The sequence below is a fragment of the Saccoglossus kowalevskii genome, chromosome 1 (genome assembly GCF_978046115.1).
Source record: "Saccoglossus kowalevskii chromosome 1, keSacKowa6.1, whole genome shotgun sequence".
Taxonomy (NCBI): Eukaryota; Metazoa; Hemichordata; class Enteropneusta; family Harrimaniidae; genus Saccoglossus; species Saccoglossus kowalevskii.
The window spans coordinates 47,634,128-47,649,133 of NC_140641.1; the positions used below are offsets into that span (position 1 = coordinate 47,634,128).

Genomic DNA, 15,006 nt, shown 5'->3' on the forward strand with positions numbered 1-15,006 from the left:
TCGGGTGCAACATGTTCAATGACCTGGTTCAGGTACATCATGTTCAATGACCTGGTTCAGGTACATCATGTTCAATGACCTAGTTTAGGTACAACATGTCCAATGACCTAGTTCAGGTACAACATGTTCAATGACCTAGTTCAGGTACAACATGTTCAATGACCTAGTTCAGGTACAACATGTTCAGTGACCTAGTTCAGGTACAACATGTTCAATGACCTAGTTCAGGTACAAGATGTTCAGTGACCTAGTTCAGGTACAAGATGTTCAATGACCTAGTTTCAGGTACAACATGTTCAATGACCTGGTTCAGGTACAACATGTTCAATAACCTGGCTCAGGTACATCATGTTCAATGACCTGGTTCAGGTACATCATGTTCAATGACCTGGTTCAGGTACAACATGTTCAATGACCTGGTTCAGGTACAACATGTTCAATGACCTGGTTCAGGTACATCATGTTCAATGACCTAGTTCAGGTACAACATGTTCAATGACCTAGTTCAGATACAACATGTTCAATGACCTGGTTCAGGTACAACATGTTCAATGACCTGGTTCAGGTACAACATGTTAAATGACCTAGTTCAGGTACAACATGTTCAATAACCTGATTCAGGTACATAATGTTCAATGACCTAGTTCAGGTACAACATGTTCAATGACCTGGTTCAGGTACAACATGTTCAATGACCTGGTTCAGGTACATCATGTTCAATGACCTAGTTCAGGTACAACATGTTCAATGACTTTGTGCAGGTACAACATGTTCAATGACCTAGTTCAGGTACAACATGTTCAATGACCTGGTTCAGGTACAACATGTTCAATGACCTGGTTCAGGTACAACATGTTCAATGACCTGGTTTAGGTACAACCTGTTCAATGACCTAGTTCAGGTACAACATGTTCAATGACCTAGTTCAGGTACAACATGTTCAATGACCTAGTTCAGGTACATGTGCAATGGCCTAGTTCAGGTACAACATGTTCAATGACCTAGTTCAGGTACAACATGTTCAGTGACCTAGTTCAAGTACAACATGTTCAGTGACCTAGTTCAAGTACAACATGTTCAATGACCTTGTTCAGGTACAACATGTTCAATGACCTGGTCCAGGTACAACATGTTCAATGACCTAGTTCAGGTACAACATGTTCAATGACCTAGTTCAGGTACAACATTCTCAATGACCTGGTTCAGATACAACATGTTCAATGACCTTGTTCAGGCACAACATGTTCAATGACCTAGTTCAGGTACAACATGTTCAATGACCTGGTTCAGGTACAACATGTTCAATGACCTGGTTCAGGTACAACATGTCAAATGACCTAGTTCAGGTACAACATGTTCAATAACCTGGTTCAGGTACATCATGTTCAATGACCTAGTTCAGGTACAACATGTTCAATGACCTGGTTCAGGTGCAACATGTTCAATGACCTGGTTCGGGTGCAACATGTTCAATGACCTGGTTCAGGTACAACATGTTCAATGACCTGGTTCAAGTACAACATGTTCAATGACCTAGTTCAGGTACAACGTGTCCAATGACATAGTTCAGGTACAACATGTTCAATGACCTAGTTCAGGTACAACATGTTCAATGACCTGGTTCAGGTACAACATGTTCAATAACCTGGTTCAGGTACATCATGTTCAATGACCTAGTTCAGGTACAACATGTTCAATGACCTGGTTCAGGTAAATCATGTTCAATGACCTAGTTCAGGTACAACATGTTCAATGACCTGGTTCAGGTGCAACGTGTTCAATGACCTAGTTCAGGTACAACATGTCCAATGACCTAGTTCAGGTACAACATGTTCAATGACCTAGTTAAGGTACAACATGTTCAATGACCTAGTTCAGGTACAACATGTTCAATGACCTGGTTCAGGTACAACATGTTCAATGACCTAGTTCAGGTACAACATGTTCAATGACCTAGTTCAGGTACAACATGTTCAATGACCTAGTTCAGGTACAACATGCTCAATGACCTGGTTCAGGTATAACATGTTCAATGACTTTGTGCAGGTACAACATGTTCAATGACTTTGCGCAGGTACAACATGTTCAATGACCTAGTTCAGGTACAACATGTTCAATGACCTGGTTCAGGTACAACATGTTCAATGACCTAGTTCAGGTACAACATGTTCAATGACCTGGTTCAGGTACAACATGTTCAATAACCTGGTTCACGTACATCATGTTCAATGACCTAGTTCAGGTACAACATGTTCAATGACCTGGTTCAGGTGCAACATGTTCAATGACCTGGTTCGGGTGCAACATGTTCAATGACCTGGTTCAGGTACATCATGTTCAATGACCTGGTTCAGGTACATCATGTTCAATGACCTAGTTTAGGTACAACATGTCCAATGACCTAGTTCAGGTACAACATGTTCAATGACCTAGTTCAGGTACAACATGTTCAATGACCTAGTTCAGGTACAACATGTTCAGTGACCTAGTTCAGGTACAACATGTTCAATGACCTAGTTCAGGTACAAGATGTTCAGTGACCTAGTTCAGGTACAAGATGTTCAATGACCTAGTTCAGGTACAACATGTTCAATGACCTGGTTCAGGTACAACATGTTCAATAACCTGGCTCAGGTACATCATGTTCAATGACCTGGTTCAGGTACATCATGTTCAATGACCTGGTTCAGGTACAACATGTTCAATGACCTGGTTCAGGTACAACATGTTCAATGACCTGGTTCAGGTACATCATGTTCAATGACCTAGTTCAGGTACAACATGTTCAATGACCTAGTTCAGATACAACATGTTCAATGACCTGGTTCAGGTACAACATGTTCAATGACCTGGTTCAGGTACAACATGTTAAATGACCTAGTTCAGGTACAACATGTTCAATAACCTGGTTCAGGTACATAATGTTCAATGACCTAGTTCAGGTACAACATGTTCAATGACCTGGTTCAGGTACAACATGTTCAATGACCTGGTTCAGGTACATCATGTTCAATGACCTAGTTCAGGTACAACATGTTCAATGACTTTGTGCAGGTACAACATGTTCAATGACCTAGTTCAGGTACAACATGTTCAATGACCTGGTTCAGGTACAACATGTTCAATGACCTGGTTCAGGTACAACATGTTCAATGACCTGGTTTAGGTACAACCTGTTCAATGACCTAGTTCAGGTACAACATGTTCAATGACCTAGTTCAGGTACAACATGTTCAATGACCTAGTTCAGGTACATGTGCAATGGCCTAGTTCAGGTACAACATGTTCAATGACCTAGTTCAGGTACAACATGTTCAGTGACCTAGTTCAAGTACAACATGTTCAGTGACCTAGTTCAAGTACAACATGTTCAATGACCTTGTTCAGGTACAACATGTTCAATGACCTGGTCCAGGTACAACATGTTCAATGACCTAGTTCAGGTACAACATGTTCAATGACCTAGTTCAGGTACAACATTCTCAATGACCTGGTTCAGATACAACATGTTCAATGACCTTGTTCAGGCACAACATGTTCAATGACCTAGTTCAGGTACAACATGTTCAATGACCTGGTTCAGGTACAACATGTTCAATGACCTAGGTCAGGTACAACATGTTCAATGACCTGGTTCAGGTACATGTTCATTGACCTAGTTCACCAGCACTATGATGGTGATATACCAAACTTGGATCATTTAAATCCTGTGGATGACTTTGTATTCATAGAAAATAAAGTTTAAGTAAATGATGTGATGGCACTATTTCACAATGAAGTGCATATTGATTAGTTTATGAAACTTCCTTGTTAACTTTCTTGAATTATTCTTAATTTTTATTCTCAACCCATTCTCAACACCAGCGCAATGAGAGTGTTCGTGATTGAGATAAACTGATGATGTGTTAATCAATGATTCTTAGCAAATTGTTATAGATTAGGTGGGCACGTCTTTATAAAAAAAAACTACCAAACAAATTTCCTGTGTGTGTGCTGTGTCTTGCATTTTATTAGTTAATTGTTGAGTCAGTAGTCCATTGCACATTACTTTTCATCATCATTGTTGTAGTTTTCTTGGTCTCAATAGCTCACTGTGTTACTTCTGTTGATATTACATGCTGTGCTGTCTGCTTACCTCTTCAATGTATGCTGCCTTCTACACCTTCTATGTATGCTGCCTACTACTCCTTCAATTTATGCTGCCTACTACTCCTTCAATGTATGCTGCCCACTGCCTATTCAATGTGTACTGCCTACTACTCCTTTAGTGTATGCTGCCTACCACTCCTCCTTCAATGTATGCTGCCTACTACTCCTTCAATGTATACTGCCTACTACTTCTTCAATGTATGCTGCCTACTACTCCTTCAATGTTTACTGTCTCCTTAGTCCTTCAAAATATGCTGTCTCCTTACTCCTTCAATATATGCTGCCTACTACTCATTCAATGTATGCTGTCTACTACTCCTTCAATGTATGCTACCTACTACTCCTTCAATGTATGCTGCCTACTACTCCTTCAATGTATGCTACCTACTACTGCTTCTATGTATACTGCCTACTACTCCTTCAATGTATGCTACCCACTACTCCTTCAATGTATACTGCCTAGTACTCCTTCAATGTAAGCTACCAGCTACTGCTTCAATGTATACTGCCTAGTACTCTTTCAATGTATGCTACCTGCTACTGCTTCAATGTATGCTGCCTACTACCCCTTCAATGTATGCTGCCTACTACCCCTTCAATGTATACTGCCTACTACTCATTCAATGTATACTGCCTACTACTGCTTCAATGTATACTGCCTACTACCCCTTCAATGTATGCTGCCTACTACTACTGCTACAATGTGTACTGTCTACTTACTCCTTCAATGTATGCTGCCTACTAATCCTTCAATATATGCTGTCTACTACTCCTTCAATGTATGCTGCCTACTACTCCTTAAATGTATACTGCCCACTACTCCCTCAATGTATGCTGCCTACTACTCCTTCAATTTATGCTGCCCACTACTCCTTCAATGTATGCTGCCTACTACTCCTTCAATATATGCTGCATACTACTCCTTCAATGTGACTGTCTACTACTCCTTCAATGTATACTGCCTACTTCTCCTTCAATGTATGCTACCTACTACTCCTTCAATGTATGCTGCCTACTACTCCTTCAATATATGCTGCCTACTACTCCTTCTATGTATGCTGCCTACTACTCCTTCAATGTATACTACCCACTACTCTTTCAATTTATGCTGTCTAATACTCCTTCAATGTATGCTGCCTACTACTCATTCAATGTATACTGCCTACTACTGCTTCAATGTATACTACCTACTACTGCTTCAATGTATACTGCCTACTACTCCTTCAATGTATTCTACCTACTACTGCTTCAATATATGCTGCATACTACTCCTTCAATGTGACTGTCTACTACTCCTTCAATGTATACTGCCTACTACTCCTTCAATGTATGCTACCTACTACTCCTTCAATGTGTGCTGCCTACTACTCATTCAATGTATGCTGCCTACTACTCCTTCAATGTATGCTGCCTACTACCCCTTCAATGTATACTGCCTACTACTACTTCAATATATGCTGCCTGCTACCCCTTCAATGTATACTACCTACTACTCATTCAATGTATACTACCTACTACTCATTCAATGTATACTGCCTACTACTCATTCAATGTATACTGCCTACTACTCCTTCAATATATGCTGCCTACTACTGCTTTAATGTATACTGCCTACTACCCTTCAATGTATACTGCCTACTACCCCTTCAATGTATGCTGCCTACTACTCATTCAATGTATACTGCCTACTACTCCTTCAATGTATACTGCCTACTACTCCTTCAATGTATGCTGCCTACTACTACTTCAATGTATGCTGCCTACTACCCCTTCAATGTATGCTGCCTACTACCCCTTCAATGTATACTGCCTACTACTCATTCAATGTATACTGCCTACTACTGCTTCAATGTATACTGCCTACTACTACTTCAATGTATACTGCCTATCAATGTATGCTGCCTATCAATGTATGCTAACACAGACTTTTTTTTCATTACAGTTATGGGATGTATCGTCAATAGTAATGTAGCCATGGCAACAGAATAGTATTTATTCTTGTTTCAAGCATGAAATAATGGATATGCACGTTTTATAGAAAATCATGTGACTATGTAAAATACTATCATGTGACTATGTAAAATACTATCATGTGACTATGTAAAATACTATCATGTGACTATGTAAAATACTATCATGTGACTATGTAAAATACTATCATGTGACTATGTAAAATACTATCACTGGTGTTGTGTCTTGTTCTACTCTGAATGAGCAAAATAACTGTTAAAGTAAATTATGAAATTCCTTGTATGTTTTTGTTATCATTTGATTTCATTTTTGACTCCTTCAATTTAAGCATTTGTTAAGCAATGCAGAGCTCCTGCCACAGGTGTACACATATATACTGGCAAAGTACTTAATTCAAGTTTCCTAGAGGTTTTGTCCTTTAAAATAGCGTAGTTTAGTTTTCAGTTCATGGGGTCTTGGCAGTCAATACCAAAAATCATAACAAATTGTTTTCAAAGTGGCTGGAATCAGACATTAGGCTTGGAATCGGTTTATGTTTTGATACGCATAATGCCAAAAATGTTGGCCAGAGATGCATATTCGTGGTAGTTTATACAATCAAACAGTGGCTCTTACACTCATTATAATTTAAATGACTGAAATAGTGGAACATAGTTAGTGTATGTAGTGTCACTTTAAACTTACTTAAGGTGACGACAAACGTACCATGTTACGACCCTCACAATTTTCATAATTTATATTATTTAATGTTTACATAGATTAGGGTTAGTAAAGGTTTGGTACAATTTTATTAATATAAATCGTGCCATACCTTCCCACTTTACTTAACCTAAGTTCGCAAACATTTCTTTAAGTCACAGGATATTTAACATTCATTTAATAAAACGTGAATTAAAATGCAATTCCATGTTCAGTTTAATTATACTCCAATTAAAACACAACCCTATATAGAGTTGCTTTTTAATCTAAACATAATGCAACTATATTAAAAGTTAATTCAACTATATTAAAAGTTAATTAACTATATTAAAAGTTAATCCAATGTGTGTTGTTACAATAAGACATTAAGATGTGTATGTGCTCACTTGTGTGTGAATGTGCATATTTTTTCTGTTTTGACAAGAAATGTAAAACCATTTAGAGCACCTATACATTTCTAAGAATATTACAAATCAATTATGATGTTACAGTAGTAATATTTAGATAAATGTTATCATTCAAAGAACCGTTGAATTAGCTGTAAATTTATTTTAACTAGTTTGATCATGACTTCTAGGGTCTATGGTTTGAAGGTTTTTTATACTGTTTATTTCTCGCAGTGGGTTCACTAATATTTTCAAATAGAGGTGTATATCAGGACACTAATAGTAGTGTACATGTGTTTCTGGATTAATTTTATGATTAGCCTTGTTTAAAATTGATGTTGTGCTTATTACCATAAATGTTTTCCCAGTATTATGATTTATTAATATCTCTTATTGTTGTGTTGTTGGTTAATTATTATAACTCGGTGTACAACTTGAACTGGCATTTTGATGTAAATAATTTTCAGAAAAGGAAAAGAAACATTACATTATAATTTAATTTAATTTACTTATTCTTTGATTCTCAAAAAGAGACAAGACACATTTTGGTTCAGTACTGTTTTTTTTTTTTTTTGCAGTTATGTGATATATATCAGAGATGACATGTATTTTTTTAGTAATACTTTTTGTGATGCATTATGTATGCTGTCACTATGGCAACTACCTTTGTGCAAATATTGATCTGATTGTGTAAAATATGGAATATCTATTGAGGGGTTGTTTAGCAAATTGTGATGAAAATTATTTACACAAAGTAAATAAACAATAGCTTGTAAGTTATTATATTTCAATGTTTGTGATCATAACTTTTAAAGAGTACTTTTCTGCCTCTTAGTTTTATCCAAAATACAGCATTAAGAAAAAATATTTAAATTTTATGACATCTTTTCATTGTGAAACAAATTTGCTGAATTTTGTATTTATCTGTCGTCTTTGATCCACCCTTGATTTTTAACAGATAAGATAAAAAATTATAATACATGATACGATACAATTCAATCTATCAAACCTGTATGGATGTTTTTGAATATGTTATGGACATTCAAATGTATTATGGACTGTTTAGTATGTTTAATGGACGTGTTTGAATATGTTTTGAATGTGTTTTATGTGTTATGGACATGTTCAAATGCGTTAAGGATGTTTTTGAATGTTATAGATGTATTTGACTGTATTATTGGAAGTAGTCGATTGTGTTTGAACATATTCAAATATTTTATGGGTGTGTTAGAATGTGTTTTGGAAGTGTTTGAATGTGTTATAGACATGATTGAATAAGTCATGTATGTGTTATGGATGTATTTGAATGCATTTTGGACTTCTTCAAATGTGTTATGAACATAATATAAACATGTTTTAATGTATCATGGATCTGTTCGAATGTCTTATGAACATGTTATAGACATATATAAATGTATTATGGATGTATTTGTATGTGTTATGGATGTATTTGAATGTATTATGGATGTATTTGTATGTGTTATAGATGTATTTGAATGTATTATGGATGTCTTTGAATGTGTTATGGATGTATTTGAATGTATTATGGATGTATTTGTATGTGTTATGGACGTATTTGAATGTATTATGGATGTATTTGAATGTGTTATGGATGTATTTGTATGTGTTATGGACGTATTTGTATGTGTTATGGACGTATTTGAATGTGTTATGGATATCTTTGAATGGGTTATGGGTGTATTTGAATGTGTTATGGATGTATTTGAATGTATTATGGATGTATTTGAATGTGTTCTTGACGTATTTGTATATATTATTGATGTATTTGAGGGTGTTATGAATTGGTTTTGAATGTGTTAATTGAAGTTTGTGTTATCGATGCATTTGATATGTGTTTGATATGTTCAAATGTGTTTTGGAAATTTTGAATGTGTTATGGAGGTTTTTGAATGTGGTATTGGTGTGTTTTGAACGTTATGGACATGTTAGAATGTTGTATTGGTGTGTTTTGAATGCGTTATGGAGGTTTTTGAATGTGGTATTGGTGTGTTTTGAATGTTTTATGGACATGTTAGAATGTGGTATTGGCATGTTTTGAATGTGTTATGGACATATTAGAATGTTATAGATGTGTTTTTATTTGTTAATAAATCATTTTTATCATACATGGCTTTACTGATTTGGTTATAATACCATAGTAACAAGTAAATTGCATATTTCGTGATTAATAAACCCTTTTTATCATACATGGCTACACTGATTTGGTTATAATACCATGGTAACAAGTAAATCGCATATTTTGTGATTATCAAACCCATTTTATCATACATGGCTTCACTGATTTGGCTATAATGCCATGGTAACAAGTAAATCACATTTTTTTGATTATCAAACCATTTTTATCACACATGGCTTTACCGATTTGGTTATAATACCATGGTAACAAGTAAATTGCATATTTCGTGATTAATAAACCCTTTTTATCATACATGGCTACACTGATTTGGTTATAATACCATGGTAACAAGTAAATCGCATATTTCGTGATTAATAAACATTTTTTATCACATACATGGCTTCACTGATTTGGTTAAGATACATGGTAACAAGTAAATCGCATATTTTGTGAATAATAAACCCTTTTTATCATACATGGCTTTACTAATTTGGTTAAGATACCATGGTAACAAGTAAATCGCATATTTCGTGATTAATAAACCTTTTGATCATACATGGCTTCACTGATTTGGTTATGATACCACAGTAAAAAGTAATTGAAACATTTCAACACATAATTGATTGTTTAAGAGAACAAGTTTGGCTCAACAAATTCAGGATATGTTACTAATTCTTTTAAATGCTGTTCTATTTGTGATTGGGTAAAATATTCTGTTTAAACTTGAAGACACATTATTTAGTTATAAGTTTCAATATAAAACTATCATAATATCAAACTTACAGGCCCATAATTTTCAAAATCATTGATATTGGAATAAAATGGAGCATGATATTGGTGAAATCAGTGACTGGACTAATGGTGTTTTGACACTGAGGCATGATTTGGGTGAAATCAGTGACTGGACTAATGGTGTGTTGACACAGGCATGATTTGGGTGAAATCAGTGACTGGACTAATGGTGTGTTGACACTGAGGCATGATTTGGATGAAATCAGTGACTGGACTAAAGGTGTGTTGACACTGAGGCATGATTTGGGTGAAATCAGTACTGGACTAATGGTGTGTTGACACTGAGGCATGATTTGGATGAAATCAGTGACTGGACTAATGGTGTGTTGACACTGAGGCATGATTTGGGTGAAATCAGTGACTGGACTAATGGTGTGTTGACACTGAGGCATGATTTGGATGAAATCAGTGACTGGACTAAAGGTGTGTTGACACTGAGGCATGATTTGGGTGAAATCAGTGACTGGACTAATGGTGTGTTGACACTGAGGCATGATTTGGATGAAATCAGTGACTGGACTAATGGTGTGTTGACACTGAGGCATGATTTGGATGAAATCAGTGACTGGACTAATGGTGTGTTGACACTGAGGCATGATTTTGGTGAAATCAGTGACTGGAATAACGGTGTGTTGACACTGATTCAAGATTTTGATGAAATCAGTGACTGGACTAATGATGTGTCGACACTGAGGCATGATTTTGGTGAAATCAGTGACTGGACTAATGGTGTGTCGACACTGAGGCATGATTTGAATGAAATCAGTGACTGAACTAATGGTGTGTTGACACTGAGACATGATTTGGATGAAATTAGTGACTGGAATAACTGTGTGTTGACACTGAGGCATGATTTTGATGAAATCAGTGACTGGACTAATGGTGTGTTGACACTGAGGCATGATTTGGGTGAAATCAGTGACTGGACTAATGGTGTGTTGACACTGAGGCATGATTTGGGTGAAATACGTGACTGGACTAATGGTGTGTTTACACTGAGAAATGATTTTGGTGAAATCAGTGACTGCACTAATGGTGTTTTGACACTGAGGCATGATTTTGGTGAAATCAGTGACTGGACTAATGGTGTGTTGACACTGAGGCATGATTTTTGTGAAATCCGTGACTGGAATAATGGTGTGTCGACACTGAGGCATGATTTTGGTGAAATCAGTGACTAGAATAATGGTGTGTCGACACTGAGGCACGATTTTGGTGAAATCGGTGACTGGACTAATGGTGTGTTGACACTGAGGCATGATTTGGGTGAAATCAGTGACTGGACTAATGGTGTGTTGACACTGAGGCATGATTTGGGTGAAATCAGTGACTGGACTAATGGTGTGTTGACACTGAGGCATGATTTTGTGAAATTAGTGACTTGAATAATGGTGTGTCGACACTGAGGCATGATTTGGGTGAAATCAGTGACTGGACTAATGGTGTGTTGACACTGAGGCATGATTTGGGTGAAATCAGTGACTGGACTAATGGTGTGTTGACACTGAGGCATGATTTTGGTGAAATTAGTGACTGGACTAATGGTGTGTTGACACTAAGGCATGATTTTGGTTAAATCAGTGACTGGACTATTAGTGTGTTGACACTGAGGCATGATTTTGGTGAAATCAGTGACTGGACTAATGATGTTTTGACACTGAGGCATGATTTGGGTGAAATCAGTGACTGGACTAATGGTGTGTTGACACTGAAGCACGATTTTTGTGAAATCCGTGACTGGAATAATGGTGTGTCGACATTGAGGCATGATTTTGGTGAAATCAGTTACTGGACTAATGGTGTGTTGACACTGAGACATGATTTTGGTGAAATCAGTGACTGAACTATAATTATGTACTAACACTGAGGTATGTTTTGGATGAAATCAGTGCCTAGACTAATGGTGTGTTGGCACTAAGGCATAATTTTGGTGAAATCAGTGACTGGACTAATGGTGTGTTGACACTGAGGCATGATTTTGGTGGAATCAGTGACTGGACTAATGGTCTGTTTACACTGAAACATAATTTTTGTGAAATCGGTTACCAAACTAATGGTGTGTTGATACTGAGGCATGTTTTTGGTGAAATCAGTTACTGGACTAATGGTGTGATGACACTGAGACATGATTTTGGTGAAATCGGTGACTTGTCTATAATGATGTACTAACACTGAGGCATGTTTTGGATGAAATCAGTGCCTAGACTAATGGTGTGTTGGCACTAAGGCATGATTTTGGTGAAATCAGTGACTGGACTAATGGTGTGTTTACACTGAGACATGATTTTGGTGAAATCAGTGACTGGACTAATGGTGTTTTGACACTGAGGCATGATTTGGGTGAAATCAGTGACTGGACTAATGGTGTGTTGACACTGAGGCATGATTTTGGTGAAATCAGTGACTAGAATAATGGTGTGTCGAAACTGAGGCATGATTTTGGTGAAATCAGTGACTGGACTAATGGTGTGTTTACACTGAAACATAATTTTGGTGAAATCAGTTACTGAACTAATGGTGTGTTTATATTGAGACATGATTTTGGTGAAATCAGTGACTGGACTAATGGCGTGTTGGCACTAAGGCATGATTTTGTTGAAATCAGTGACTGGACTAATGGTGTGTTGACACTGAGGCATGATTTGGGTGAAATCAGTGACTGGACTAATGGTGTGTTGACACTGAGGCATGATTTGGTGAAATCAGTGACTGGACTAATGGTGTGTTGACACTGAGGCATGATTTTGTGAAATCAGTGACTGGACTAATGGTGTGTTTACACTGAGACATGATTTTGGTGAAATTAGTGACTGGACTAATGGTGTGTTGACACTAAGGCATGATTTTGGTGAAATCAGTGACTGTACTAATGGTGTGTTTACACTGAGGCACGATTTGGACGAAATCAATGACTGGACTATAATAATGTGCTAACACTGAGGCACGATTTGGTCGAAATCAGTGACTGGACTATAATGATGTACTAACACTGAGGCATGTTTTGGATGAAATCAGAGACTAGATTAATGGGGTGTGACACTGAGACATGATTTTGGTTAAATCAGTGACTGGACTATTAGTGTGTTGATACTGAGGCATGATTTTGGTGAAATCAGTGACTGGACTATAATGACGTACTAACACTGAGGCATGATTTGGGTGAAATCAGTGACTGGACTAATGGTGTGTTGACACTGAGGCATGATTTGGGTGAAATTAGTGACTGGACTAATGGTGTGTTGACACTAAGGCATGATTTTGGTTAAATCAGTGACTGGACTATTAGTGTGTTGACACTGAGGCATGATTTTGGTGAAATCAGTGACTGGACTAATGGTGTTTTGACACTGAGGCATGATTTGGGTGAAATCAGTGACTGGACTAATGGTGTGTTGACACTGAAGCACGATTTTTGTGAAATCCGTGACTGGAATAATGGTGTGTCGACATTGAGGCATGATTTTGGTGAAATCAGTTACTGGACTAATGGTGTGTTGACACTGAGACATGATTTTGGTGAAATCAGTGACTGAACTATAATTATGTACTAACACTGAGGCATGTTTTGGATGAAATCAGTGCCTAGACTAATGGTGTGTTGGCACTAAGGCATGATTTTGGTGAAATCAGTGACTGGACTAATGGTGTGTTTACACTGAGACATGATTTTGGTGAAATCAGTGACTGGACTAATGGTGTTTTGACACTGAGGCATGATTTGGGTGAAATCAGTGACTGGACTAATGGCGTGTTGACACTGAGGCATGATTTTTGTGAAATCCGTGACTGGAATAATGGTGTGTCGACACTGAGGCATGATTTTGGTGAAATCAGTGACTAGAATAATGGTGTGTCGACACTGAGGCATGATTTTGGTGAAATAAGTGACTGGACTAATGGTGTGTTTACACTGAAACATAATTTTGGTGAAATCAGTTACTGAACTAATTGTGTGTTTACACTGAGACATGATTTTGGTGAAATCAGTGATTGGACTAAAGGCGTGTTGGCACTAAGGCATGATTTTGTTGAAATCAGTGACTGGACTAATGGTGTGTTGACACTGAGGCATAATTTGGGTGAAATCAGTGACTGGACTAATGGTGTATTGACACTGAGGCGTGATTTGGTGAAATCAGTGACTGGACTAATGGTGTGTTGACACTGAGGCATGATTTTGTGAAATCAGTGACTGGACTGATGGTGTGTTGGCAGTAAGGCATGATTTTTGGTGAAATCAGTGACTGGACTAATGGTGTTTTGACACTAAGGCATGATTTTGGTGAAATCAGTGACTGGCCTAATGGTGTGTTTTCACTGAGGCACGATTTGGACGAAATCAATGACTGGACTATAATAATGTGCTAACACTGAGGCACGATTTGGTCGAAATCAGTGACTGGACTATAATGATGTACTAACACTGAGACATGTTTTGTATGAAATCAGAGACTAGATTAATGGAGTGTTGACACTGAGACATGATTTTGGTGAAATCAATGACTGGACTAATGGTGTGTTTACACTGAGGCACGATTTGGACGAAATCAATGACTGGACTATAATAATGTGCTAACACTGAGACACGATTTGGTCGAAATCAGTGTCTGGACTGTAATGATGTACTAACACTGAGGCATGTTTTGGATGAAATCAGTGACTAGATTAATGGTGTGTTGACACTGAGACATGATTTTGGTGAAATCAGTGACTGGACTAATGGCGTGTTGGCACTAAGGCATGATTTTGTTGAAATCAGTGACTGGACTAATGGTGAGTTGACACTGAGGCATGATTTGGGTGAAATCAGTGACTGACTAATAGTGTGTTGACACTGGGGCATGATTTGGGTGAAATCAGTGACTGGACTTA

At 37.4% G+C, this 15,006-nt stretch overlaps 1 protein-coding gene across 2 annotated transcripts in view; it reads left to right on the plus strand.

Annotated features, from left to right (window-relative positions):
* Positions 1–9,331, plus strand: part of LOC102807394 (WD repeat and FYVE domain-containing protein 2-like) — a 120,308-nt gene extending 110,977 nt beyond the window's left edge. For both annotated transcript variants that reach the window (XM_085502691.1, XM_085502695.1), the window contains one exon: positions 6,092–9,331. In XM_085502691.1, the coding sequence (XP_085358817.1) occupies positions 6,092–6,121 (30 nt within the window). In that variant the 3' untranslated portion in view covers positions 6,122–9,331. The remainder of the gene's footprint in view (positions 1–6,091) is intronic.
* The last annotated feature ends 5,675 nt before the right edge of the window (positions 9,332–15,006 follow it).